General features: G+C 44.3%; 1 protein-coding gene across 1 annotated transcript; it reads left to right on the top strand.

Annotated features, from left to right (window-relative positions):
• The first annotated feature begins 5,527 nt into the window (after positions 1–5,527).
• On the top strand, positions 5,528–15,477 carry CYB5D2 (cytochrome b5 domain containing 2). The gene is made up of 4 exons (XM_075334236.1): positions 5,528–5,919; positions 12,108–12,248; positions 12,390–12,573; positions 12,668–15,477. Exons 1-4 carry the CDS (start codon positions 5,643–5,645, stop codon positions 12,879–12,881), a joined length of 816 nt encoding a protein of 271 aa, XP_075190351.1. The 5' UTR covers positions 5,528–5,642; the 3' UTR covers positions 12,882–15,477.
• Positions 15,478–25,831: the final 10,354 nt, after the last annotated feature.

Raw genomic sequence — 25,831 nt, 5'->3', positions numbered from 1 at the left:
TGGGCAAGCCAGGGGTCACAGGCAATGACATCACCACACCCTACACCCCGGTTAGGCTGCTTTCACACTACGTCTTTTTAACATGCGTCCTGAACGTTCTTTTAACGCAAAAACGGATCCAAATGCGTTTTTATTTCAATGCATTTGCAATGGACTCGCGTCAACATGCGTTCACCGGCGTTTGCGTGCGTTATAGTGAGGATCCAGCGACTTGCAGTTTTTTAACATCTTTCAAAAACGCTACATGTAGCGTTTTTGAGCTGCGTCCAAATTCTGCAAATTGCTGGATCCTGACTAAACAGCATGCAAATGCAGGTGAACGCTGGCATACTGATAGGCAGGATCCTGCTTGCTCTACTGAGCATGCCCAGAAACCAGCCCCGTGATCAGTCTCTCTCTCTCCTAACTTTCTGTCTCTCCCCCTCCCTCTCCTCCACCTGAGAGCTGCGGACACTCGTAACCAAGGTAAATATCGGGTAACCACTTATCTTAGTTACCCGATGTTTACGTTGGTTACGTGTGCAGGGAGCCCGGCTCCTAGCAGCTGCAGACGCTCGTAACCAAAGTAAATATCGGGTATCCAAGCAAGTTACCCGATGTTTACCTTGGTTACGAACCTCCGCAGTTGTAAGAAGCCCAGTCTGGCACGTTTAGTTCCCATCACTCCCGATCACATGACTCCAATGCCCACCCCTAAACATCCAGTGACAGGATCCTGCAAAGTAACACATGCGTTTGCATGCGTTTTTTGCTGTAAAAGCAGGATCCGCTTTTGCAGCAAAAAAACGTTCATGACGCATGTTAAAAAAACATAGTGTGAAAGCAGCCTTAGGCACATCAAAGCTAGACCAGAAATCCTTGTTGCCTTCCTCCAGGGGCTGATGTCCACACCAGGGGGTGGAGCCAGGCGGTTGGACTCCGCCCACCAAGGAGTTCACAGTCCTGGAGGCAGGAAAACACAGGCAGTTAGAGTTTGGAGGAGGAAGTGAGAGGAGAGTTAGAGTTTGGAGGAGGAAGCGAGAGTTTGGAGTTTAAAGTAGAAGGAGGGAAAGTAGTGAAAGGAAAAAGTGACAGTTTGAAAGCCTGAAGTTGGTCCGGGTGTGTGCCCCGGACTGAAACAGCAAGGTTAGCAGACGGCGGTGACCGTCTGCAGTGGAGGCTGATCGGAGTTGCCGTGAGGACCGTGGACGGGTGGTGGCCCGGCGGTACCGGACCGGTACACAAGGAGAAGCCAGCACCATTGGCAGGGGCCTTTCGGATCCCGGCAAGGCTAGGAGTCGCCGTGAATTTGCCAAATCCGTCAGTGAAGGGGACCTCCGGGTCTCCAAACAACTAAGTCCCGATTGAAGGCAACCGTCCAACCATATGAGAGAGACACCGCCACTGCCAAGGCACCAGTTTCTCAGGGCCAGCGCCTGCGGGCAAAGAGGGGCTCCTCCGGCTCATATCCAAGTCGGGGAGCGGGTAACCGGTGGGAACCCATTGCTACCAACATTGAACATAGGTGCAGGGAAAAGAGACAGTCACCGTTAACTAACGGGGAAAAGCAACAGCAGCCGTCCGTGGGAACCGTCCTTCCAGCCGTGTGTTTTACCGAGAACTGTGTCAACGTCTCAGGCTGAGTGAGTACCACCGTGCCGTGAGGCACAGCGCTGCCCCCGCGACCCTGCACCTCACCAGGCCCCGCACCCGGCCTGCCATCCACCCCTACCCCATCACCGGGCCCCGGGACAACCAACCCCCTACCCACGGAGGGGAGAAATAACAACAAAGCTGCTCCCTGTCACCGCTCCCGGGATCCCCATACAGAGCAGCGGTGGTGTCCACACAATCACCACAACCGTGGGTGGCGTCACGGACAATAAATTCCCAAAACCAAACCCCCCTTTTCACTCACGGGCGAGGAGCGCCGCTCGAGTCCCCGGGATCCGGCCCATCGCTCGAGCCACCAAGCAGCAGCGGCCGCAGCAGCAGCGGCAGCCGGACCCGAGCAGTGGGAGAGCGCAGCGTCCCCTCCTTCGCCCGCGACATATTTCTTGATAAAGTACGGTAAGACTGCATTGAGGACCGCAGGGCTCCCATTTTCCCCATATGTACGTACTATTTTGCTTACCAAAGTGAACAAGAAAACCATTTACACAGTATAATGTTGCAATCTACATGATTTAAAGGGGGTTTAATTGCAAGGGAATTATAGGAGTACTCAATGCTCATAAGTGGGATTGTCCACGACTTAGGATAGGTCGTCAATATCAGATCTGTGGTGGTGCGAGCAGCACCCTACAGCTCAGCTGTTTGCAGGTCTCACGGTGGCTGGCAGCAAAAAGTAAATGGAGCGGAGCATCACAGTTCTGTACAATGTGTAATGGTAGTTTTTGAGGCATCCAGCTCAGTTGCGATTGAAGTGAATATGATCTGAGCTGTAGTACTCTGGAACGGCCACTACACAGTGTATGGAGAGGTGCTCATCCATTTCTGTACAATGTCAACAGGCGGCCACTGAGGGCATTTATAATAGCTGATCCGCTATGGTGTCAAGTGTCTGACCCCTAAGGATCTCATATTGATGATCTGTCCTAAAGTTAAGTCATCAATATCTAAGCACTGGACTGGACAACCACTTTAGTCAGTATAAGACTATGGTGCCAAGTCATCATAAGTAAGCGCCATCTCGCACCAATGTGATTACAGAAGAGGCTGCAAATACACAGCTCTCTCCATTCACTTCTATGGGCATTTCGACAATAGGCTGCTCTCCAATACCCGGCTGCTTTCAGACTGTCCATAAAAGTGAGTAAAGATACCCCTTAATGCCAGCTGCTTGACTCTATACATGCCTGTCCATTTTCAATTCTGCAAGATCAGTGCCCACTCTGGAGACTCCCAGAAGTGCCATAATATTTTTGGTAGGGAATAGAGTACCCTTTTAAGGGGTTATAAAAATGGGGCTTTTTTATAGTAGTTTAAAGTAATATGGTTCTGACTGTGGGAAATAACAATATTATGAGGATCCTTGACACAGCTTATGTGCGTTAGAAAGAAACTGATACCTCATGTTTATGCCTTCTAGCCATTACAAAAATGAACTTACATTTTTGCTCACTTTATCTTTTACCAAATGTGTTGGGCATGATTTTGTGGCACTTACGAATACATAAGTATTACAGGTTCTCCTTGTGTCACAGATGTGTCATGGCCTGTCATGGAGGTATCACTGCCAGCCGAAAATCCAGTGGCAGCGGGTGCTAGAAGATCACAGAGATTGGCAGTACGTGTTGTTATCAGACAGTTCCTTGTTTCTGCTGCAGGCGGACTATATGACCCTGGAGAACTGTTGTCCTGCCTCTCAGTTGTTATCCACTGACTTCCTTTATTAACCTCACCCTTAGGTGGTTTGGGTGTGGTTTATAATTTCTTCCTTGCTGAGGTCTTCTGTTGCTCCAGAGACTTCTGTGGTTACAACTCCTCAGATAAGTGTTTGTCTTTTGCTATCTACCAGGGTTCTGGTGAATGCAGTATTGTTTCCCCTGTATTGTTCCCTTGTGTCTTCTTTTAGAGTTATTAGTGTTGACTTAGTGCTCATACCCTCCATCCTTACATAGGGCCCATTTGCCAGGGTAAGACAGGGCCCCAGGTTTCCAGCTCGGCAACAGGTGTGGAGCCTTTATAGCATGGGTCCCCAATTCCAGTCCTCAAGGGCCGCCAACAGTGCATGTTTTCAGGATTTCCTTAGTATTGCACATGTGATAATTTAATCACCTGCACAGTTGATGATTCCAACACCCATGCAATGCTAAGGAAATCCTGAAAACATGCACTGTTGGCGGCCCTCGAGGACTGGAGTTGGGGAACCCTGCTTTATAGGGTCGGTGAGGGCAGTGAAGGTGAGCTGCAGGTTGTTGTCAGTGGTCACCACTTACCCCTCTCCCTAGCTATAAAGAATTCCTTCCCCCTTCCTTTGTGTTGTGCTATATGGCTGGTGTAGCCTTTTTCCCCTGCCGTGACACCTTGTCATTGCAGTCTTCCTCACAGACTGTACAGTTATCCAGACCATAAAATGGCTGCTGGTGGAGGAACTTAGGGTCAGACTGGTCCATAAGCCTTCTCCAATTGTAAATCACCTCACATGGGGAAGCTGCTTTTCTATTGGAGGAGGCCGATGGACAGGTCTGGTTACATGCTCCTCAATCAGCAGCCATTTTGAGAATAGGATAGCTGTGCAGTCTGTAAGACGGCAATAAGTGCGGCAATAAGTGCGGGAGAAGAACCTATAAGGCGCCTTTCACACTGCGTTTTTTCCTGTGTTCAGTGGTCCCAATGGGGCTTATGTCCGAACCACCTTCAAAACGGGATTCAGAAATATTGACTATAATGGTGTGATGGGGTTACTGTTTGCTTTGTCGTCCACCATTTTCGGTCGTATACATCTACTGGAGGTGGACACCCAGACGAGGAAATTGAATATAATGGTGCAGACGGTGTTACCGTGCGCTTTGTTGCGCACTATGTTTGGGCGTATATGCCTAATGGAAGCAAACACACAGACTACTATGTCTAGGTGTCTGCCTCCAATAGGTATATATGCCTGAAAATGGTGCACAGCAGAGCACACAATGACTCCGTCTGCACCATTATAGTCAGTGGCTCAGTCGTCACATATGTCCGAATCCAGTTTGCGGAGTTTGGACGTAAGCCCTGAAGGGACCACTGAACGTGGAGAAGAACGCAGTGTGAAAAGGGTCCAATACTTATATATTACTAAGTGCTCAAAAATAATGTAACAAACAAATTTGGTAAAGATGGACAACACCTTTTAGTTCACAGCAAAATCTAAAGCAACTGGTGCACCACAGCACTAGGTCGGTCACATGGATGGCATAAGATGGGGATCTCATGGGCTCCAATGAAAAATCTCCAATAAAGCCCCCAACTATTGAAGGTCCTTTGGGCCCCCTAGGTTGCAGGTTCCAGGGCTCAGGTGTGATTGAAACCCCAGCACCTATTATAGGTATGCCCCTGTATATGACTCAGGAACACACTGCATGTGGCACAGCGAAAAGCCCAGCGTGTAATACCCAGTGGCGGAACTGTAACTGGTTGTGTCTGCACTTGGCGGGAACAGCGGATCGCTGGTACATAGACAACCTGGACCGATAGAGATCAAAATATCAGCTGCCATAGTGCTAACTATAACTGCAGTGATACAGATGAGCTTAGGATTGTTATTAACATTGGTTTCACTCACTAATCATGCGTTTCCTATATTTTATTGCAGAATTTCTCAAAATACAAACAGCCCTTCAATAATATGAACCCAGATACCATAAAGCAGGGTTCCAGTGGTGGGGGTAAATAATGCAGAGCCCCCAGCAATGAGCAGTGATGCTTGGACTTGTTTCCTTTCCCCAGAATTATTGATGAATGTGGGGTTGATGCAGCTGTAATCCGTATTGTTACCACTAGATGGCAGTGTGATGACTGTATTGGTTCATTAGGACACATTAGCTCCTCCCTCTAGGGCTCCCGGAACAAGCATTGTGCCTGGAAGGTGCAGCGTCTGTGCAGTGCCCAGTTGTGCCCATGCTCGGGTACCTGGCAGCCGCAGCTCTGTGCCCGGAGGGTGCAGCGTTGGTGTAGTGCCCATGCTCGGGTACCTGGCAGCCGCAGCTCTGTGCCTGGCGGCACTGCTGGTCATGCGGACGGATCCATGGTCCTTCGTTGGGATCCCCGGGCTGACCTCTCTCTTTCCCGAGACGTGCGGTGTGATGCCAGGACGGCTGCTGAGTAAGGGGGAGCTGTCCAGCTATCACGGGGGGCACGGCAGCCCTGGCTTGTACCTGGCAGTGCTGGGGCAGGTGTTTGATGTGCAGAAGGGGATCAAGCATTATGGTCCTGGGGGCTCCTACAGCTTCTTTGCAGGTACAAACCCTGATTTCTGACCAGTTATAAGGGGGCACTTTGCCATATAAATGCCACTCACTATACAGACCCTAATTTCTGACCAGTTAGAAGGAGGCACTCTGCCATATAAATGCCACTCACTATACAGACTGTAATGTCTGACCAGTTATAAGGGGTCACTCTGCCATATAAATGCCACTCACTATACAGACTAATGTCTGACCAGTTATAAGGGGGCACTCTGCCATATAAATGCCACTCACTATACAGACTGTAATGTCTGACCAGTTATAAGGGGGCACTCTGCCATATAAATACCACCTACTATACAGACTGTAATGTCTGACCAGTTATAAGGGGGCACTCTGCCATATAAATACCACTCACTATACAGACTGTAATGTCTGACCAGTTAGAAGGGGGCACTCTGCCATATAAATACCACTCACTATACAGACTGTAATGTCTGACCAGTTAGAAGGGGGCACTCTGCCATATAAATACCACTCACTATACAGACTGTAATGTCTGACCAGTTATAAGGGGGCACTCTGCCATATAAATGCCACTCACTCACTCACACAGACGCACGAGCTTGCACTCTCTCCATCCCCTTATGAGGCCATGTGTACAACAACGACTGCCCCGAATCACAACATTTCAGTTATATACAAATTGCTGGTCTCCGGGGGCTTGGATGATCTCCCCCCCTTTTGCGGAGCATGGGAGGGGGAGCTCAACCAAACATTCTCTAGAGAACAATGGGGGCGATGCTTCCACTTGTCACACAAGTCGGTGACTGCTACTAAGTCCCAGGAGACCAGTTATAAAATTATATCACGATGGTATCGGGTCCCTTCCCTCCTGCATCGGTGGTGGCCTGAGACCCCAGACAGTTGTTGGAGGTGCGGAAGCCAGGGGGGCACCATGACGCATATATGGTGGTCGTGCTTAGCCTTGCAGTCCTTTTGGGAGGGGGTGCTAGAGGCGATCAAAGAGGTTTCAGGAGTGACCGTGCCTAGACACCCTGAGGCAGTTCTGCTTTACATGTTCCCTATGCCGCAGGCTGCGTACAAAAAATCTGTTCTGCGACACCTCCTACAGGCGGCCAAGACGGTTATACCCCGTCACTGGAAGAAGGCAGACTCTCCAACCCTGGAAGAGTGGACGGACGAGGTGAATGCAATATACCGGATGGAGAGGGTTCTGGCCCAGTCGCGGGGGGATGCAGAGTCTGTGGTCACAAAATGGTCCCACTGGGAGTCTTATTTGGCAGGATCTGGCTCAAACCCATGACATGACCCAAATCCCCTTTTTGATCGGAACCTTTTACCTCCTTACATAAACATGGCGGGCAGGTGAAGGCCCCATGGCACCCTCTTTCGATACTCTTTCTCCCTTTCTGTCTTCTTCCCTTTCTCTTTCCACTTTCTGACCTTTCTTTTTAGGAGTTTCTTTTATGGTAAGTTTCCTTTAGGAGGGTGAGAGACGGGTGGAAGGGGGACTCTGTGCGCCAGGAGCTTTTCTAGGTGTTGTAGTGGATAATTGTCACAATAGCGCCTGTGTGCATTGCCCTCCAGCCCCCTCTCTCCCCTTCTTTCCTTCACCTGTTGGACCTCATGGTCCTGGTTCTCATAGTTGTTATGCAATATGTATCTGTATGACATGACCCGTTTTGTTGTCCTTTTTTTCATGAAAACCAATAAAACACTTAAATTGAAAAATGCCACTCACTATACAGACCCTAATTTCTGACCAGTTATAAGGGGGCACTCTGCCATATAAATGCCACTCACTATACAGACTGTAATGTCTGACCAGTTATAAGGGGGCACTCTGCCATATAAATACCACCTACTATACAGACCCTAATTTCTGACCAGTTATAAGGGGGCACTCTGCCATATAAATGCCACTCACTATACAGACTGTAATGTCTGACCAGTTATAAGGGGGCACTCTGCCATATAAATACCACTCACTATACAGACTGTAATGTCTGACCAGTTAGAAGGGGGCACTCTGCCATATTAATGCCACCTACTATACAGACTGTAATGTCTGACCAGTTATAAGGGGGCACTCTGCCATATAAATGCCACTCACTATACAGACTGTAATGTCTGACCAGTTAGAAGGGGGCACTCTGCCATATAAATGCCACTCGCCACAGAGGACAATTGAAGGGCTTTACTAAATTGGTGCTTATGGAATTCCATTCCTGACATCTGATATTCCTCATAAAAATAATTCTGGGGTAACTCTTAAGCGGGCTTTACACGCTACGATATTGCTAGCAATTGCTAGCGATATCGTACGCGAAAGCACCCGCCCCCGTCGTGCATGTGAACATTATCGCTACGGCAGCGTCACGCACTTACCTGGTCGTCGGCGTCGCTGTGACTGCCGAACAATCCCTCCCTCAAGGGGGAGGGACGTTCGGCATCACCACGACATCACTAAGCGGCCGGCCAATCAAAGCGGAGGGGCAGAGATGAGCGGGACGTAACATCCCACCCACCTCCTTCCGCATTGCGGCCGGCGGCAGGTAAGGAGACGTTCCTCGCTCCTGCGGTGTCACACACAGCGATGTGTGCTGCTGCAGAGCGACAAACAACATTGAATCAACCATTACCGATTTTTGGTTTTGGGATGACCTCTCCATGGTGAACAATTTTCATCATTTTTGAGGTCGCTGGTAAGTGTCAAATGCTGCGATATCGTTAATGACGCCGGATGTGCAGCACTAACAACGTGACCCCGACGATAAAACATTAACGATATCGTAGTGTGTAAAGCCCCCTTTAGGCTATGTGCGCACTAGAAAAGTGATTTATCTCAAGAAAATTTCTTGAGAAACTTCTGGGAGTTGAAGATTACCGCACCTGCAGTAAAAAAACGCACCAAAACCGCGGGAAAAACACATGCGTTTTTGCCACGATTTTGCCGCGTTTTTTCCGCAGGTTGGTCCCTGCGGTTTTTTTATGCTGAACTGCAATAAATAATATAGATAATAGATTAGATAACACTGGGGAACAATTTGAAAAAAAAAATTCTGTTGAGTTAGGTTTTTGAGCTGATTTATACTAAAATTGGCATGCTGATTCCAAAAATGTAGTCAGTTTTTTTCTATCACGTCAAGTTTTTCCTCCTCAACTTACCTGCCATAGAAGCACAATTGCACTGATTTCTGTAATAAGACTTGTTATCTGAGTACAATTCGACTCATATAGAGCTACGTGGCAACTTGTAAGAGTAGTCACAACTGAGACAGTGCCTATTTCTTATATATTTCATTTTTTTGTTCATATTTGTACTATTTAAAAAAAACAAAACAAAACACTTTTTAGGTACAGTAGTTTACATATTTTTGAGAAGACAAAAATCCTATAGTTCAAAAACTTGACGTGATAGAGAAAAACTGAGATCATTTCTGGATTCAGCATCCAAAAATTAATTAAGAACAGTTGTCTGACCTAACTCCTAAAAAATTGCGTTCCCCAGTGTAATCGATAGATAATGGGTAGAGGGAAAGATAGATAGATGAATAGATAGAGAGAGAGAGATAGATAGATAGATAGATGAGAAAGACCTATATAATGTTCCACCCCCATGCATATTCTAAGCTGGCACCCTTTAGTGACTTTCATGTGGCACTAAAGGGTGCCTAGCCTTGTATTTAGCCAAAAAACTAAATAATTAAAAAAAAAAAAATGATGTGAGGTCCCCCCATCTTTTGTAGCCAGCTAGGGTAAAGCAGACGGTTGCAGCCTGCAGACCACAGCTGGCAGCTTCACCTTGGCTGGTAATCCAAAACAGAGGGCACCCCACGCTGTTATTTTACATTAAATAAATAATTTAAAACAAAAAACGTGGGGTCCCCCCATATTGGAACACCAGCCAAGGTAAAGCGGACAGCTGGGGTCTGATATTCTCAGACTAGGGAGGTCCACTGTTATTGGACCCTCCCCAGCCTAAAAATAGCAGGCTACAGCCGCCCCAGAAGTGGCGCATCCATTAGACGTGCCAATCATGGCGCTTCGCCCCAACGCATGCCCTGTTGCCCTAGTGCGGTGGCAAACAGGGTAATATATGGGGTTGATGCCAGATGTGTAATGTCACCTGGCATCAAGCCCTGGGGTTAGTGATGTCACGCGTCTATCAGATACCTGACATCACCAACCCAGTCAGTAAGAAATAAAAAAATAGACAACAAAAAAAGTTTTATTTGAAAAAACACTCCCCACATTCCCTCTTTCACCAATTTATTGACAAGAACAATCAAATCCGGGTCCGGCGTAATCCAATAAGGAAGGGGGGTCCCACGACGATCCATACCATAGTCACTGTCCCAGTAATTGAAGAACAGAAGGTTCCCCATTGGCTGGGAGAGTAATGCAGTGACCTGAGCTAACATCAATAGGTCAGCCCAGGTCACTGCAGGGGATGACCAACGCTGACTTCAGGAGGTTAGATGAGATCATTACCTGCGCTGTCACTGCCTTCTATTCCCGCCGCGTTGTCAGCAGTATCGTGAGAGCCCGTGACGTCACCTCTAGTGACAGTCTCGGGCCGCTCGCGAGACGCGCATAGACGGCAGTGACAGCGGTGACGTCAGGAGGCAGGAGATCGTCACATCAGGTAATGATCTCATCTCACCTCCTGACAGCAGCGCTCGGCATCCCCGCGGCTGCAAGAACTGCTGCGTGTCAGTGTCTGCCTGCGCTGCAGGCTGACAAGCTGCTGACATTGCGAGCAGACACTGACACACTGCAGGGCAGGCAGCCGCGGGGCCGGAGCGGGACACAGACTGCACGGGCACCCGCCGGAGGTCACACGGAAGTGCTTCCGTGCGGCGTCCAGGGAGTGTGACATCTGTGTTTACTCTGCTTCGCTTCCTCTTCCTGGATAATGACATCGCTTCCTGCAAAACCGCAGGCAGCGATGAACATTACCGCAGGTAAATCGCGGCTATACCGGGGTATACCGCACATCATTTGCTACCTGCGGTATACCCCCGGAATTTCGCAATTACATTACAGTGAATGGAGTGAAATACCGGGGGTATACCGCAAGTACCTACGGAAAAGAAGTGACATGCATATTTTCTCAAGAAAATCTTCACAAAGAATTTTCTTGAGAAAAAAAATGCAGCGTTTTTTTCCATAGGTTTTGCTGGGAAATGACTGCAGAAAGATTTCAAACATTTCTCAAGAAATTTCCGCAGCAAAACCGCGGGTAAATCCGCGGATAAAACGGCCTAGTGCGCACATAGCCTTAGACTTCTGCACTGTGTTGTTCCTCTGTTATTCCTCTTGGCATTGTATAAATAAAGTGATAACAGGGGGTTACCTAGTCTTCCAATTCTCCTGCAACACTTAGGAGATTCCCAGAAAGCTGTCCGACTCCAGGAAGAGTTATCTAGTCTCCTGAGCATCATACAAACCCTCCTAGATCCCTCAGCGTTCCCCAGGATGTGGCATCATCTCACTACATTAGAGTCTGTGATGCTGGCATACTGGTATTAAGGCTATGTGCGCACTATGACGTTTTTGCACTTCTCAAAAACGCATGCGTTTTTACCGCGTTTCGGTGCCTTTTTTGCTGCGTTTTTGATCTTTGCGTTTTTCCAATGCATTGCTTGGGTGAAAAATGCAATAAAACGCAGGAAAGAATTGACATGTTCATTTTTGTTTTTAGTTAAAAAAAAAAACGCAGCTATTTTTTAGCTGCGTTCAGCAAAGTCTATGACTTTTCATTTTTGTTGTCCGCACACAGCTTTTTTTTTTAAAAGCTGTGTGCGGACAACAAAAATGAAAAGTCATAGACTTTGCTGGGGAAAGCAAAGTCATGAAGTTTTGAGTTCAAAAACACACCCGAAAAACGTGCGAGAACGCTGCGAAAAACGCTCAGTGCGTACTGCATGCTATCCCTGCCGCTCCCATTACTTGCTGCGGACTTGCCACAGATTTAACCACTATATATCAACGTGATAATCTGCTGCAGAACGACTATGCAGGAAATGTGTGCTATAAGTGGACGGTAGGGACTTACACAGCTGCTATTGAGTAGTCCGTATGATATTTGGAGTGATCTGTGTCGCTTACTTAAGTAAGTTTTCTGAAATGAATACGGTACATCTTTATAGAAAACCTGCTTAAGGAGTCAAATTAAAAAAAACTATATTTTCTGTTTCTTTTGCAAAGCAAGAGACGCCTCTCGAGCCTACGTGACCGGGGACTTCACAGAAGGTGGATTGGTAGATGATGTGTCCGAATTGTCACCAGCGCAGATGTTGCACCTCCACAATTGGCTTGGTTTTTATGAGAAGAATTATGCAGCGGTTGGTATGTTTTTAGTTATCCCCACTGAGACAGTGGTGCTGATACCGCTGGTTTATTACGCTGGTTACCGCTCATGGAGAGAAGCATATATCAAGAAGACAGTACTTACCATATTTTTTGTTTTTTCTTTTTTCCTTCTTTAAGGTAAGCTCATAGGACACTTTTATGATGAAGAAGGAAATCCTACAAAAGCTTTAGAAGATGCATTAGCAGTAATTGATATTGGGGTGAAGTTAAAAGAGCAGAGAGTTGAGGAGAATAAGCAATTTCCACCATGTAACTCTGAATTTAGCTCTGGTGCCAGCAGAGTTTGGTGCTCCAAAAACAGGTGAGTATGAGCCTGAGGCCAGTTTTACATTAGCGTATGAAGATAACTTTCTTAACGCTAGCTCCAGCTGATTTATCATTGTTTGTCTTTGTAGTGGTGGAATACAAAGAGATTGGGTCGGTGTCCCCAGAAAATTGTATCTAGTTGGATATGACGGATATCGCTGTGTATGTGTCAGGACTACTGGTCCTCCATCAGAAAATCCGGAGTCTATAGAACACGACAACCACGGAGATCTAGATAATCCTTCCCTGAAGGAATATAAAGACTGCAACCCTCTGTTTGACTGGTGCTTGCTTAAAGAATAAATGATATACTGTATCTGTAATTTAAAGAAGTTGTCCTAAAAACAAAGTACATTTTAATTAGTGGATCTTGTAATAAAAATAAGTTCCACAATTGGATATGTTTAAAAAAAATGTTCCTGAGCTGAGATAATCTTATATACCGTATTCGGACTATAAGACACACTTTTTTGCCCCCAAATGTTGGAGGGAAGTGGGGGGTGCGTCCTTATAGTCTGAATGTAGGGCATGGCTGCGAGGAATTAGGGTGCTGCGGTGGCACGGGCCATCGGCAGCACGAGCAGGCGACAGCAGCACCTGCCGTGACCACATGGGCCCGCTCATTTCATATGCATGCCCATCATCTCTAAGCGCTGAAGCCAGCGCTGACAGGTAGGCGGGATAATGGGCGGGGGATGCGTGCATACTAAACAGCCATCCTGCATGATCACCCCTGGCAACTACAGCCTGGAGTGATCATGTGCGGCTGTATCCACTGTCCCCCGCGTATCATCATCAACGCGGGGAGAAAGTTAATCAGTATACTCACCAGCCACAATCCCTACAGCATCGCTCGTCCTCCTGTCTGTGCCAGCCATGGCTGTGTGCGGAGATTAGCGGTGCGCACAACGATGACATCATCGCTGTGCGCACGTGTCCACACACATAGCCTTGGCCGGCACAGACAGGAGGATGAGCGATGCTTCAGGGATCGTGGCCGGCTCCACACAGGTCAGCGACGCTGCTGCTGGCACGGAATGGAAGACGAGCGATGCTTCATGGAGCGAGGAAAGGTGAGTATGAACATTTTTTTTATGTGCCACAGAATGCGGCCATAAACCACGATAGGGGTATATAGCAGGATGCGGCCATATGCCAGGATGGGGTATATAGCAGGATGCGGCCATACACCAGGATGGGGTATATTATGAGCAGGATGAGGGCATATAGCAGGATGGGGTAAATAGCAGGATGCGGCCATATTCCAGGATGAGCACATTTTTTGCTTAAAATTTTATTTTCCTATTTTCCTTCTCTAAAACCAGGGTGCGTCTTATAGTCCGGTGCGTCTTATAGTCCGAAAAATACAGTATGTGCCACTGCTATGTACTGTGTAATGGCCATGTCTGACCGTACAGAGACATGGTCTGATCATACCACAGATACTGGGCAGGGGAGGAAGTAAAAAATGTACAGATATCATGGCATGGGATCGCAGATGCTGCTTTCTGTGAAGTAGTTTTTAAAAACGGGTAGAGAAATGTTCTACGTCAAATAAAGCTCAACCTGGGATCAAGCTGATTCTATCTGTATACTCTCTTTTACTTCCTCCCCAGCCCAGAAGATGTGGTATGAGGAGACCATGTCCCTGTACGGTCAGACACGGCCATTACACAGTACATAGCAGAGGCACATATATAAGATTATCTCAGCACAAAAACATTTTTTTTAAACTCCTCCAATTGTTTAACTATTATTATTTCAAGATCTATTGAGTTAAGACACACTTTGTTCGTGGGGAAAATCCCTTTAAACATAATGGATGGATACTTGTAACAAAGATTTTTGGGATGATAGTCTAGCAGACATGAGCCCTGTGAACCTCCTCCTACCTGCCGGTATCCTCAGTGACTTTTTTTGATAATAGTCTGAGCATGACATCATCATTACAGTATGACACTAGCATGACGTTATGCCAACAATATGTATTAAATTCAAATACGAAGTGCTATTCTTGATAAAGTATCATAGTATCATAGTTTGTAAGGTTGAAGGGAGACTCTAAGTCCATCTAGTTCAACCCGTAGCCTAACATGTTGATCCAGAGGAAGGCAAAAAAACCCCCAATGTGGCAAACAAGTTCCAATGGGGAAAAAATTTCCTTCCTGACTCCACATACGGCAATCAGACTAGTTCCCTGGATCAATACCCTGTCATAAAATCTAATATACATAACTGGTAATATTAAATTTTTCAAGAAAGGCATCCAGGCTCTGCTTAAATGTTAGTAGTGAATCACTCATTACAACATCATGCGGCAGAGAGTTCCATAGTCTCACTGCTCGTACAGTAAAGAATCCTCGTCTGTGATTATGATTAAACCTTCTTTCCTCAAGACGTAGCGGATGCCCCTGTGTTCCAGTCGCAGGCCTAGGTGTAAAAAGATCTTTGGAAAGGTCTCTGTACTGTCCCCTCATATATTTATACATTGTGATTAGATCCCCCCCTAAGCCTTCGTTTTTCCAAACTAAATAACCCCAAGTTTAATAACCTGTCTTGGTATTGCAGCCCACCCATTCCTCTAATAATCTTGGTGGCTCTTCTCTGCACCCTCTCCAGTTCAGCTATGTCCTTCTTATATATCGGTGACCAGAATTGTACACAGTATTCTAAGTGCGGTCGCACTAGTGACTTGTACAGAGGTAGAACTATATTTTTTTCATGAACACTTATACCTCTTTTAATACATCCCATTATTTTATTAGCCCTGGCAGCAGTTGCCTGACACTGTCCACTAAAGTGAAGTTTACCATCCACCCATACACCCAAGTCTTTTTCTGTGTCTGTTTTACCCAGTGTTCTACAATTAAGTACATAATAATAAATGTTATTTCCTCTACCCAAGTGCATGACCTTACATTTATCTACATTAAACTTCAATTGCCACTTCTCAGCCCAATCCTCCAATTTACATAAATCTCCCTGTAATATAAAATTATCCTCCTCTGTATTGATTACCCTGCCGAGTTTAGTATCATCTGCAAATATTGAAATTCTACTCCGCATGCCCCCAACAAGGTCATTTATAAATATGTTGAAAAGAAGCGGGCCCAATACTGACCCCTGTGGTACCCCACTATGAACTGAGACCCAGTCCGAGTACGTACCATTAATAACCACCCTTTGTTTCCTATCACTGAGCCAGTTTTTAACCCAAAGATGCTTAAGTCCATCTTTATTTTTTTAAATAAAGATGGACTTAAGCAGACCCCATCACTGATATATGGTTCTGGTAAAATTGGGATACCTACAAATTATGATTTCACATTGCAAAAACACTGGGACATGTATTAGTTATTGGTGCATCATACAGTTTGTTCTATAGATTTATCAACAGGATGCGTGACAGTTTCAATATTCTCACCTAGGAGAAAACAATGGCAGGGTGCCTGTCGTTTTCCCCTTGAGCTGCAAAGCTGATTTAAAGGGGTGGATCACCCGTTTTCATTACTGGCCACATCGATATTATGTTGAGAAACAAGGTTTCTCTCAAATACCTTGTGTCAGTAATAGTGCCTGTAAGCGGCGCTATTGCGGTCCGTTCACCCCCTTCGCGTGAACCCCGGGCTCCGTGACCTCTGATGTCCGGTGATGTCACGTGAACTGAGGCGGGCCGCAGTCTTCCTGAGTGACTGGGCTGTGGGCAGCGCTTCACCGCTTGTCACAGCCCAGCATCTCGCGTGCGCTTTCCTTTGCTGCAGAGCGGTGAAGCGCTGCCCACAGCCCAGTCACTCAAGAAGACTGTGGCCTGTCTCAGTTGACGTGACATCACCGGACATCAGAGGTCATGGAGCCCGGGGGTCACGTGAAGGGGTGAGCAGACTGCAATAGGGCCACTCACAGGCACTATTGGCAACACAAGGTATTTGAGAGAAACCTTGTTTCTCAACATAATATCGATGTGGCCAGTAATGAAAATGGGTGAACCACCCCTTTAATGGTTTTTGTATTTACAAGCTCCTTGCTGTATAGCATTCACTGATACCTTTCCAGTAAGGTCTCATGTAGGGGCCCATACAGTGGCATGTGCGACTTTAGGAATAACCTCACCAACAGTTATCTAATATATAAAGCTCAGTGTATGTATATGTATGTATGTATGTCCGCTAAAGGAATCCGCACAGTCGCATTTACAATCATGAAATTTTGCACAGACGCCCCATGTGACTCAGGGAACGTCATAGACTATGTTTTGACAGGAAAATTAAACCCCGCGCTTTACAGTTACTCTCAAAAAAACATGTCTCCATTAAACTGAATGGAGGTGGGAGCTACAGGCTATTAATAGTAACTGTCAGTGGTTGCTATAGGAACAAAATAAACTGTTAGTATAAGAAGCTTATGTGTGAGGTAATAAGATGTCGGTGGAGAGACGGATAGAGAGAGACAGTATGAGACAGACAAACAGACGGAGACAGCCTGGGAAAAGAGACAGACCGACACAGAGAAAGAGAGATACAGATAGAGAGAGACAGACAGAGAAACGGATACAGACAGAGACAGACAGAAACTCGAAGAGAGACAGTTACTATCCCGGGCAACAGCTCGGGTACTACAGCTAGCTATTAAATAAATGTGAATTCTTCAGAAAGTGATTCGTAAGCTCGATCACCATACTTGCTATACCATAAATATGTAGCTCTCCTGATATTGGTAATTCTGCAACATCTTTTCTTAGTGCTCTAGACTGTATTTTTGCTCTGTATTTCTATCTACAAGTAATTAATAACAAACCAAGAGTGGCAAAAAATATATTGGTGAAACATAGAGAGGAGGTTTGGGCCTCCCAAACCGATATGCCTATTACCATGATAGTATACTCAAAATGAGCCAAAGATGGCTGCAGGAAAATGACAGATTTTCATGGTTGAAAATCGAAGAGTTCTTGAATAAAAACAAATCTCTACAAGCCTTAATTATCTCACATTTAATAGATAAAAAGAAACCTGTTCCCAAAAATGAATTATTAAAAACCACTATTCTATCATGGAAATACTTGTTAAACCTGCTTGATAAGATTCAGGATAAAATGTCTTTAAAATATATACCACTAGAAGTCTTGGAACTTATTAGACCAGGATTTAACCTGGGGGAGTGGAAAATACAAGGGATTGGTAATCTTATTGGAATCATAGAAGAGCATATTTTAGCCCCTTTTCAGACAATACAGTCTAAGTATAAAATCCCCAACTCAGAAATTATAAACTGGGAAAATATTAACCCCTTAACGACCGCCGATACGCCTTTTAACGGCGACAAATTAGGGTACTTCTTCCGATCCGCCGCTTTTTAACGGCGGTCGGAAAAAAGGGTCTAGCGCCCCCCAGAGTCAGAAAATTTCCGGGGTCTCAGCTGCCGGGGGTAGCCGAGACCCTGGAGATCATAATTCTGGCCGGTTTTTCCAGTCCCCGCTCACCTGATGACCGGTATACACCGTATACCGATGATCAGGTTACAGTAAATGACCGCGTCGGTAAAAAATAATTTATCTCCCATCTGGCATAAACAAACATGTCAGATGGGAGATAAATCTCATCCCCCGGTCCTCTCCGGTCCCCCGGTGTCGCCAAAGTGTCCCCCCACCCCTCCTTCCTCCCAAAAATCCAACATACCGGCGCGCACAGCAGCACGCCGGCCGCATTTCCCCCTTTCCTATGGTTTCTGTCGCATGTACTATGACACATACGACAGAAACCTCCCCAGGCCCTGCCAGGTCACCCCCTATTCCCACCCCGGTGTCCCCCATACCTGTCAGCTCTGATCCCCGCGGCCCCCTCCTCCTTCACAGTGCACGCCGGTCACACTGCAGAGCGCGGCTGTCAGCTTCCTGTGTCTGACTCAGAGACGCTGGCTGCTGCTGCTGCTGCTCGGCAGTTTGCAGCTGTGACCCGGGGAGGGTGGGTGCAAATTCTTTGCACCCACTCTCCTCAAATGGAGGGTCTGCACTCCTAGAAAATAGGGGATACGTTCCCTGAACGTGCCCCCCATATTCTAGAAGGTCCAGAATCGCCGCGGGACTTTCACAATGGATTACAGCAGGGACCCGATTTTTTTTTTCTTTTCAATAAATTGGCCAAAGAGGGAATGTTTTTGGGGAGTGTTTTTTCAAACAAATTTTTTTTTTGTCAATTTTTTTTTTTTATTACTGTCAATTAGTTATGTCTGGTATCCAATAGACGCTGTGACATAGCTAATTGCTGGGTTTGATGCCAGGTGACATTACACATTGGTATCAACCCCATTTATTACCCCGTTTGCCACCGCATCAGGGCAATGGGATGAGTTGGGGCGAAGCGCCAGGATTGGCGCATCTAATGGATGCGCCACTTCTGGGGCTGTTGCGGCCTGCTATTTTTAGGCTGGGAAGAGTCCAATAACCATGGCTCTTCCCACCCTGAGAATACCAGATCCCAGCTGTCAGCTTCACCTTGGCTGGTGATCTAATTTGGGTGGACCCTATGTTTGTTTGTTTTTTTAATTATTTATAAATTAAAAAAAACAGCTTGGGGAGCCCTCCAAATTGATCACCAGCCAAGGTGAAGCTGTCAGCTGTGGTTTGCAGGCTACAGCTGTCTGCTTTACCCTAGCTGACTATCAAAAATAGGGGGGACCCCACGTCATTTATTTTAATTATTTTTTTTCTTTTTGGGCTAAATACTAAAGGCTAGGCACCCTTTAGTGCCACATGAAAGGCACTAAAGGGCGCCAGCTTAGAATATACAGGGGATGGGACGTTATATATGTTTGACATCTATCTATTCATCCATTGTAGCATTTTAGGCTATGTGCCCACAATCAGGGTTTGCAGCGTTTTGGGCGCAGAGTGTTTTCCCTGCGTCCATAACGCTGCATTGTGCAGTTGAAGCACAGTGGAAGGATTTTTAGAAATCCCATGCCCACTGGGCTTCTTTTCTCCGCAGCATAAACCGACCTGTGGTGCAGCTTCCCAAGCCTCAGCATGTCAATTTATGCTGCGGAGAGGAGTGTTCTTTGCAGGTAGAATAGAGCAAGTCCACAGCAGCCTGAACCCAAATCGTGGGCATGGGCAGCTGCGTTCTCCCGTGGACAACACTCACATCTCTGCAGGAAGGCTGACACTGTGTACTAGACGCTGTGTCGCTGGATCATGGCCACATAGCCTAACAGTGAGAAATTTGTTGCACAGCAACATTTTTGTGAAGTACCTGTGGATTCAAAATGCTTACTATACTCCTGAATAAAATCCTTGAGGGGTCCAGTTTCCAAAATGGAGTCACTTGTGGGGGGTTTCTAATATATAGGTACCCAAGAGGCCCTGCTAATGTGACATGGTGTGCGCAATTTATTTCAACTTTTCCAAAATTCAAATGGTGCTCCCTCCATTCCAAGCCCTCCCATTAATCCAAACAGAGGTTTTTGGCCACATATGGGGTATCCCTGCGCTCACAAGAAATTGGATAACAACCTGTGGGGTCCACGTTTTGTTGTTGCCTCTTGAAAAAGTGAGGAATGTGATGCTAAAGAAACATTTTTGTGAAAAAAATGAAAATTTTCAATATGGCAACCTAAGCTTATCAAATTCTGTGAAGTATTCGTGGATTCAAAATGCTCAATATACACCTAGATAAAAGCCTTAAGGTGTCTTGTTTCCAGAATGGGGTCACTTGTGGGGGACCTCCACTGTTTAGGCACTTTAGGGGCTTTCCAAATGCGACATAGCGTCCACTAATTATTCCAGCCAAATGTTCAGTCAAATGGCACTTTTTCCCTTCCGAGCCCTGCTGTGCACCCAAACAGTTGATTTCCACCACACATAAGGTATCAGCATACTCAGGAGAAATTGCACAATACATTTGATGCTCCTTTTTTTCCTTTTACTCTTGTTAAAAAAAAAAACTATGTGGTTGAAGTAACAATTTTGTGGTAAAAATGTATTTTTTTTATTTTCACAGCTCAACATTATAAACTTCTGTGAAGCACCTGGGGGTTCAGGGTACTCACCAAACATCTACATAAATTCCTTGAGGGGTCTATTTTCCAGAATGGGGTCACTTGTGGGGGACCTCCACTGCTTAGGCACCTCAGGGGCTCTCCTAATGCAACATGGTGTCCGCTATGGATTCCAGCCAATTTTGCAGTCAAATTGCACTCCTTCCCTTCCAAGACCTGCCGTGTGCCCAAACAGTTGATTTCCACCACATATAAGATATCACCAAACTCAGGAGAAATTGCACAATAAATTTCATGGTGATTTTTTTTCCTGTTACCCTTGTGAAAAAAAGCTACCTGGTTGAAGTAACAATTTTGTGGTAAAATTTTATTATTTTATTTTCATGGCTCAACGTTATAAACTTCTGTGAAGCACCTGGGGGTTCAGGGTACTCACCGTACATCTAGATAAATTCCTTGAGAGGCCTAGTTTAAAATATGGGGTCACTTGTGGTGTTTTTTTGCTGTTTACGTACCTTAGGGGTCCTCCAAATGCGACATGGTGCCCGCAATCTTTTTCAGCCAAATTTCCTTTCCAAAATTCAAATATTGCTCCTTTCGTTCCAAGCACTCCCATTTGTCCATACAAAGGTTTCAGACCACATGTGAGGTATCACCGCGCTCATAAAAAAGTGGGTAACAAACATTTGGGTCAAATTTTTGAAATTACCTCTTGAAAAAGTGAGAGAATTGATGCTAAAGCAACATTTTTGAGAAAAAAATGACAATTTTCAATATGACAACGTAACGTTATCAAAATCTGTGAAGTACCTGTGGGTCCAAAATGCTCAGTATACCCCTCGATAGAAGCCTTAAGGGGTCTAGTTTCCAAAATGGAGTCACTTGAGGGGGGTTCCTGCTGTTTAGGTACCTTAGGGGATCTGTAAATGCAACATGGTGCCCGCAATCTGTTTCAGCCAACTTTGCTTTCCAAAATTCAAATATTGCTCCTTTCATTCCAAGCTCTCCCATTTACCCAAACAAAGGTTTCTGACCACATGTGGGGTATCGGCGCGCTCATAAGAAAGTGGGTAACAAAGTGTGAGGTCCAATTTTTGGTGTTACCTCTTGAAAAAGTAAGAAAATTAGTGCTAAAGCAACATTTTTAGGTAAAATGTTAATTTTTATTTTCTTTCATTCCACATTACTTTAGTTCCTGTGAAGCACCTAAAGGGTTAATAAACTTCTTGAATGTGGTTTTGAGTACCTTGAGGGGTGCAGGTTTTAGAATGGTGTCACTTTTGGGTATTTTCTGTCACCCAGGCCTCTCAAAGTCACTTCAAATGGGATGTGGGTCCCTAAAAAAATGGTTTTGTAAATTTTGTTGAAAAAATGGGAAATTGCTGATGAACTTTGAACCCTTCTAACTTCCTAACCCCAAAAAATTTTGTTTCAAAAATTGCGCTGATCTAAAGTAAACAAGTGGGAAATGTTATTTATTAACTATTTTGTGTGACATAACTCTCTGGTTTATGGGCATAAAAATTAAAAGTTTGAATATTGCAAAACTTTTAATTTTTTTGTCAAATTTCAGATTTTTTCATAAATAAAATAAAAAAATATCATCCTAAATTTACCTCTAACATGAAGCCCAATATGTCACGAAAAAACAATCTCAGAATCACCGGGATCCATTGAAGCGTTCCAGAGTTAGAACCTTATAAAGTGACACTGGTCAAAATTGCAAAAAATGGCCTGGGCATTAAGTACAAATCTGGCTTCGTTCTTAAGGTGTTAATCACTATTTAATAAAAGAGAAAATTACTTTTACACTCCCTATAGACATAACCAACCTCCTAAATAATCCCTCAAGTCTTTTATTCTGGAAAACAAATAATATATTTAATGAGGACATGGGAATTAACAAAGGCATAAACATAATAGCATGGGAAAATGAGCTCAATATTATACTTGATAAGGATCAGCTTCGGAAAGCATTAGAAATAACTTACTCAAATTCGCTTTGTATCACTCTCCAAGAGACTCATTACAAGGTACTTTCAAGATGGTATCTTACTCCCTATAAATTAAACATAATAAACCCCAATTGTTCATCATACTGTTGGAGAAATTGCGGCGAGATAGGTAATCTGTCGCACATATTTTGTTCCTGTAAGAAACACCTTTAAGCGGGCCCTAAGAACGCATTTCTTTAGACTAGCCTATCACCTCACTGCCCTGATCTAATCTAGTCCCTTTCTGCCCTTCAAAAAAATTTACTTCCAGTTCTCGTCCCCTGTACCTGTATAAATTCTCACCGACGGGTTCATGCAGCAGCTTTTGAATACCCTATTAAATCGATGGCTGGACCATATATAACAGGCTTTTCTCCCACCCATTCACCTTTTGTGTCTCCCCTATTTCCTCATAGACTGTAAGCTGACGAGCTTGGCCCTCACTCCTCCTGGTATCTTAATTTTGTTATTTTGTATTGTCTCATATTGTCTGTACATGTCCCCTCTGAATTGTAAAGCGCTGCGGAATATGTTGGCGCTATAGAAATAAAACTTATTATTATTATTAACTTGACCTTCTTTGGAGTCAAGTCCCAGTCAAATTCAGACATATAATTTGCCACATCTTGTTAACAACCAAACTAGCCATCGCTTCAAAATGGAAACAAACTCAAGTGCCCTCTATAAATGATATCATAGACAGAGTGTCCTTGCATAACACGTACAAATATAACTTGGCATTAAGAGGAAAACAAATAGGAAAATATAACACAAGATGGAAACCTTGGACTGATATCTTCACGAGTCCATTGTAACTAAAAAACATCTAGAATGATTGTTCTCTTTTCTCAGGTAATTAAGCATGGGGAAAATATTTAGTAAAACTTAGTAAATTGTTTTAAAATGTGATCATTATGTAAACTGTTCATTCCTTTCCCCTTACTGTCCTCCCCCCTTTTTTTCCCCAAAATCTTTCCCAGGTTTTCCCAATAAAGTTAACTTTCCTAAACCTCCCCCCCCCTTAAATGTTGGTTCATAAACTTTGAAAATCAAATAAAAACACTTTGTATACAAGTTAAATAATTGACATGTGTGCAACACCATAAGATGTGTCCCGCCCCACTATCGCTGTCCAATCAGTGTTAACCGCATCAGCCATTAGACACTCTCCCATCTGAAGAGAAACCGTGCCACCCAGTTGTCAATTTATTCATACATCTTCAGGCAAGAACAGGATTGGCATAAGACTAAATAATGTCCAATGAGGTATCTATCAGATCATTGCTGGAACTGCCGATTATCTCTTCTAGCTTTGATTATATGCATAAGGGTCAATCGATAAATATGGAAACACAATTTTAATTGCATCTTCCACATGAGCATCGGATGGCTGTAACTGAAGTACAAGGCTTTAGAGAAATACACGATTTACAGCTGTATGAGCTAGGACAAAAAATTACAATAAAGAGTTGTTTGACGTGGTTTTTGATGCAATTATTTGGGTGTTTTTATAGCAAGATAATCAATTGGGTAGCTATTCTTGGCTTATTAATGTGTTCTAATTAAAGGCGTTCTCCAGAAGTAGAACAAAATAAAGAAAATGTCATTATAAAATAATCACTAAATACATTTAATTAGCAAATCAAAATAGTTTTGTCTACAGAGATAATCAAGATAGAAATAAAATAGCCGCTGCATTGTTTCACCAAGAGAAAGCTGTCCTAGAATATTAGGACAGGTGCCTGTGAGCATGTGCAGTAGTAAGCTCTGTCCTCTAGATGCAAGAAGATGTGCTTCACTAATACTACTGGAGATACCAGAGATGCTGAGGTAAGAAGAGGCTGCTCACACTGCTGTCCACCCTGTCTCTTTGAATAATATGCATCTCCAGGTCTCTACTGCACATACTCCCAGGCATCTGTCCTAACATTCTAGAACAGGTTTCTGTCAGTATAACAAGGTGACGGACATTTTAATTCTATAGAGACAACCTAGAATAAAAACAAATGAGCAAATACCCTGTAGTAAGTAATTAGTAATATTACATGTAAATAACATAGGGTCCTTAATTGGCATTATATGATGAAAAGAGTATAAAAGCCATCCAACCGTGACACGCTGTACCCAATCGGGACAGTCCTATCGCTAATATTATACCTTGCTATGTTCCCATCATACTATCTATCCAAAAGTGGTATCAAAACGTTTCACCCTGCAAAAAAATAAGCCATGCTACATTGAAAAATGCAAACTTCTGATTTTTTCCACCACTAAAATAAATGAAAAAACTTGACATCTGGTATCACCGTAATCATACTGTTGAGGAGAATCTTACTGCCAGGTCATTTTTACCATAAAATGTACACCGTAAAAATAATTCTTGAAAAAAGTCAAAGTTGTGTTTTTTTTTCACAATTTCTCCTCATTTGGAGATTTATTTTCTCCTTTTTTCTATTTTTCAGTACACTATATGGTAAAATGATTATTATTCAAAAGTACAACTCGCCATGCAAAAAACAAGCCTTCATATGTCTATATGGACAGAAAAATAAAAAAACGTTATGGCTCTAAGAAGGGAAGGGAAAAACAAAAGCAAAAATGAAAATTGGCTCCATCATGAAGGGGTTAGTACTGCTGTACGCTTATTAGGGCTTCCCAATACCTGCACATTCCAGCTAATTAAAGAAATTCTATTAGCCATTTCTAGGATTGACAAATAAATGACCCGTGCCAATAAATTGTAGCTTATATTCAGATATACGTATAGATATTATGACTCTATACCAAATAAGGCGATGCAATGAAAAAGCAAAAATCTTACAAAACCTACTAAACCAGAACATAAAAAAAGTGAAGTCATATGAACTTGTATCACCTATTTGGCAAGACAAGCGGAATAACCAGTCCTCCAATGACCAGAGCTTTGTTACCACTCCAGCAACTGGCAATATTGAACATTGAGACTCTTTAATCCAGATAAAGAAAAAAAGTACTTGTGATTCCAAACCCAGAAACTAAAGTATATCTTGAACTCAATATTAAAACTTCTAAATATGGAGTTTAAAGGGATGGTCCAAAGTCAAACTAAATTTCCATCTAAAGCCCTATCTACTTAGAGCGGTAATCTAAGCTATTTTCCGATATACTTGTATTAAAAATTCACTACCGTTCCCTAACTACACTATCTAAATGCTATTATATTTTTTTTTCCTATTTCCTGTCTGATGACGCTTTGTTTGAGATTCCCAGTGCATGCTGGGATACTCAAAT

This window comes from Anomaloglossus baeobatrachus, chromosome 2, assembly GCF_048569485.1.
Source record: "Anomaloglossus baeobatrachus isolate aAnoBae1 chromosome 2, aAnoBae1.hap1, whole genome shotgun sequence".
Lineage (NCBI taxonomy): Eukaryota > Metazoa > Chordata > Amphibia > Anura > Aromobatidae > Anomaloglossus > Anomaloglossus baeobatrachus.
Note: the sequence above shows the minus strand (reverse complement) of the source record. Positions and strands in the feature narration are given on the sequence as shown.

Bases quoted from the DNA above. Each gene is read 5' to 3' on its own strand.
- CYB5D2 (XM_075334236.1), top strand. From the start codon at position 5,643: ATGCTCGGGTACCTGGCAGCCGCAGCTCTGTGCCTGGCGGCACTGCTG. The intron at 5,920-12,107 runs GTACAAACCCTG...TCTTTTGCAAAG, and splicing joins CTCCTACAGCTTCTTTGCAG to CAAGAGACGCCTCTCGAGCC. The intron at 12,249-12,389 runs GTATGTTTTTAG...TCCTTCTTTAAG, and splicing joins GAAGAATTATGCAGCGGTTG to GTAAGCTCATAGGACACTTT.